The 1,340-nt window shown below is 33.7% G+C and overlaps 1 protein-coding gene across 2 annotated transcripts in view; it reads left to right on the top strand.

Moving 5' to 3' along the window:
- The window catches only part of LOC110432499 (polycomb group protein EMBRYONIC FLOWER 2-like), a 35,207-nt gene extending 34,095 nt beyond the window's left edge, over positions 1-1,112 (top strand). For both annotated transcript variants that reach the window (XM_021453025.1, XM_021453026.1), the window contains 2 exons: positions 596-685; positions 777-1,112. In XM_021453025.1, coding sequence (XP_021308700.1) covers positions 596-685; positions 777-894 — 208 coding nt within the window. In that variant the 3' untranslated portion in view covers positions 895-1,112. The remainder of the gene's footprint in view (positions 1-595; positions 686-776) is intronic.

Raw genomic sequence — 1,340 nt, 5'->3', positions numbered from 1 at the left:
ACTTTAGGGGGTACTAAATGACACTTAGGAACGGGGGAAGTCCAGAGGGCATAATGCACTAAATCAAATACATGGGAAGCACGGGTTTTCACGCTGACAAGCATGACACAATGAATCTCTAAAGGTCTTATTTCAAGCCACTAATTTAGATTGGGTCTCGAGACCAAGGTGTCTGAGACAACGATTCTACAATGTCAAGGAAACGGTGAAATAGGCAGCAACCACAATAGGATGATCAGATTTTCTATTCAAATTTGTCAAATTCTGAGCACCAAAATATTAACAGCATTTATGTTTTCATAGAAATATTGGAAAATGTGCTTTACTTTGAGATGCTTTAGATTTAGCGTTGTAGATATAAGATTAGCCATTTCTTTCATATCTTAAACGATTCTTTCATACCTTTATAATTAATTATGTTTCTGTGTTAAGCATGCTTTTTTTTTTGACATGCTTTGTTTTTTTTTTCAGTCCTGTCTAGACAAACTGATGAATTTACTGTTTTCTTTTCTATATGTAAATCCAACTTGGATTGGATTTGCTAGCCATGTTATTTGATCTTCGTATTAATTGTTTTAGAAAATCAAAATTGCAGAGTGCTAGCGGATGGTCATATACCTTGGGCCTGTGAGGCATTCTCTCAGTTGCATGGACGACAACTTGTACAGAACCCTGCTCAACTGTGGTAAGTGGATGATTTGGAAGTGGATTAGTCAATCTTTTTACTACCGAGTATTGTTATTTATTTGATTACAATTTGTTTTCTTAATGAATAGGGGCTGGCGTTTCTTCATGATTAAACTTTGGAACCACAACATTTTAGATGCCCGTACCATGAACACGTGCAACACAGTCCTTCAAAGTTTCCAAGAAGAAAGCACAGGTCTAAAGTAATTTCGATGCGTCAGACGAAAGATTTAAGGGAACAAGATTTTATAGTTTCCAAGAAGAAAGTAACTTTTTAATGATCGTTTCATTCAAAACTGCTGTCGATTGTATTAATTCTTGTTGAAAAGAGACGTAGCCGGTTTAATTTCCAAACTATAATATTCTGGATAATACTTGAATTTGACGAATATTTAATGTTATTTCATTTAGAGTTATTGTATCGAGATCCCCAAAGTATTATGTTATTTTCATCTAGGTTCTCAAACTATAAAATTGCGAATTTAGATTCCTAAACTATTCAATTATTCTAATTCTGACCATCAAACTCTATCCATCCTAAAATATAAGTTATTCAAAAGTCTAGGAAAAAGCTAACTTGCTAAGTTAGTTGTTAACTTGTTTATATTCTTAGCAATGCATAGTTTAAAAGGTATATATTGGTGCCAAACACA

Source organism: Sorghum bicolor, chromosome 2 (assembly GCF_000003195.3).
Source record: "Sorghum bicolor cultivar BTx623 chromosome 2, Sorghum_bicolor_NCBIv3, whole genome shotgun sequence".
Taxonomy (NCBI): domain Eukaryota; kingdom Viridiplantae; phylum Streptophyta; class Magnoliopsida; order Poales; family Poaceae; genus Sorghum; species Sorghum bicolor.
Note: the sequence above shows the minus strand (reverse complement) of the source record. Positions and strands in the feature narration are given on the sequence as shown.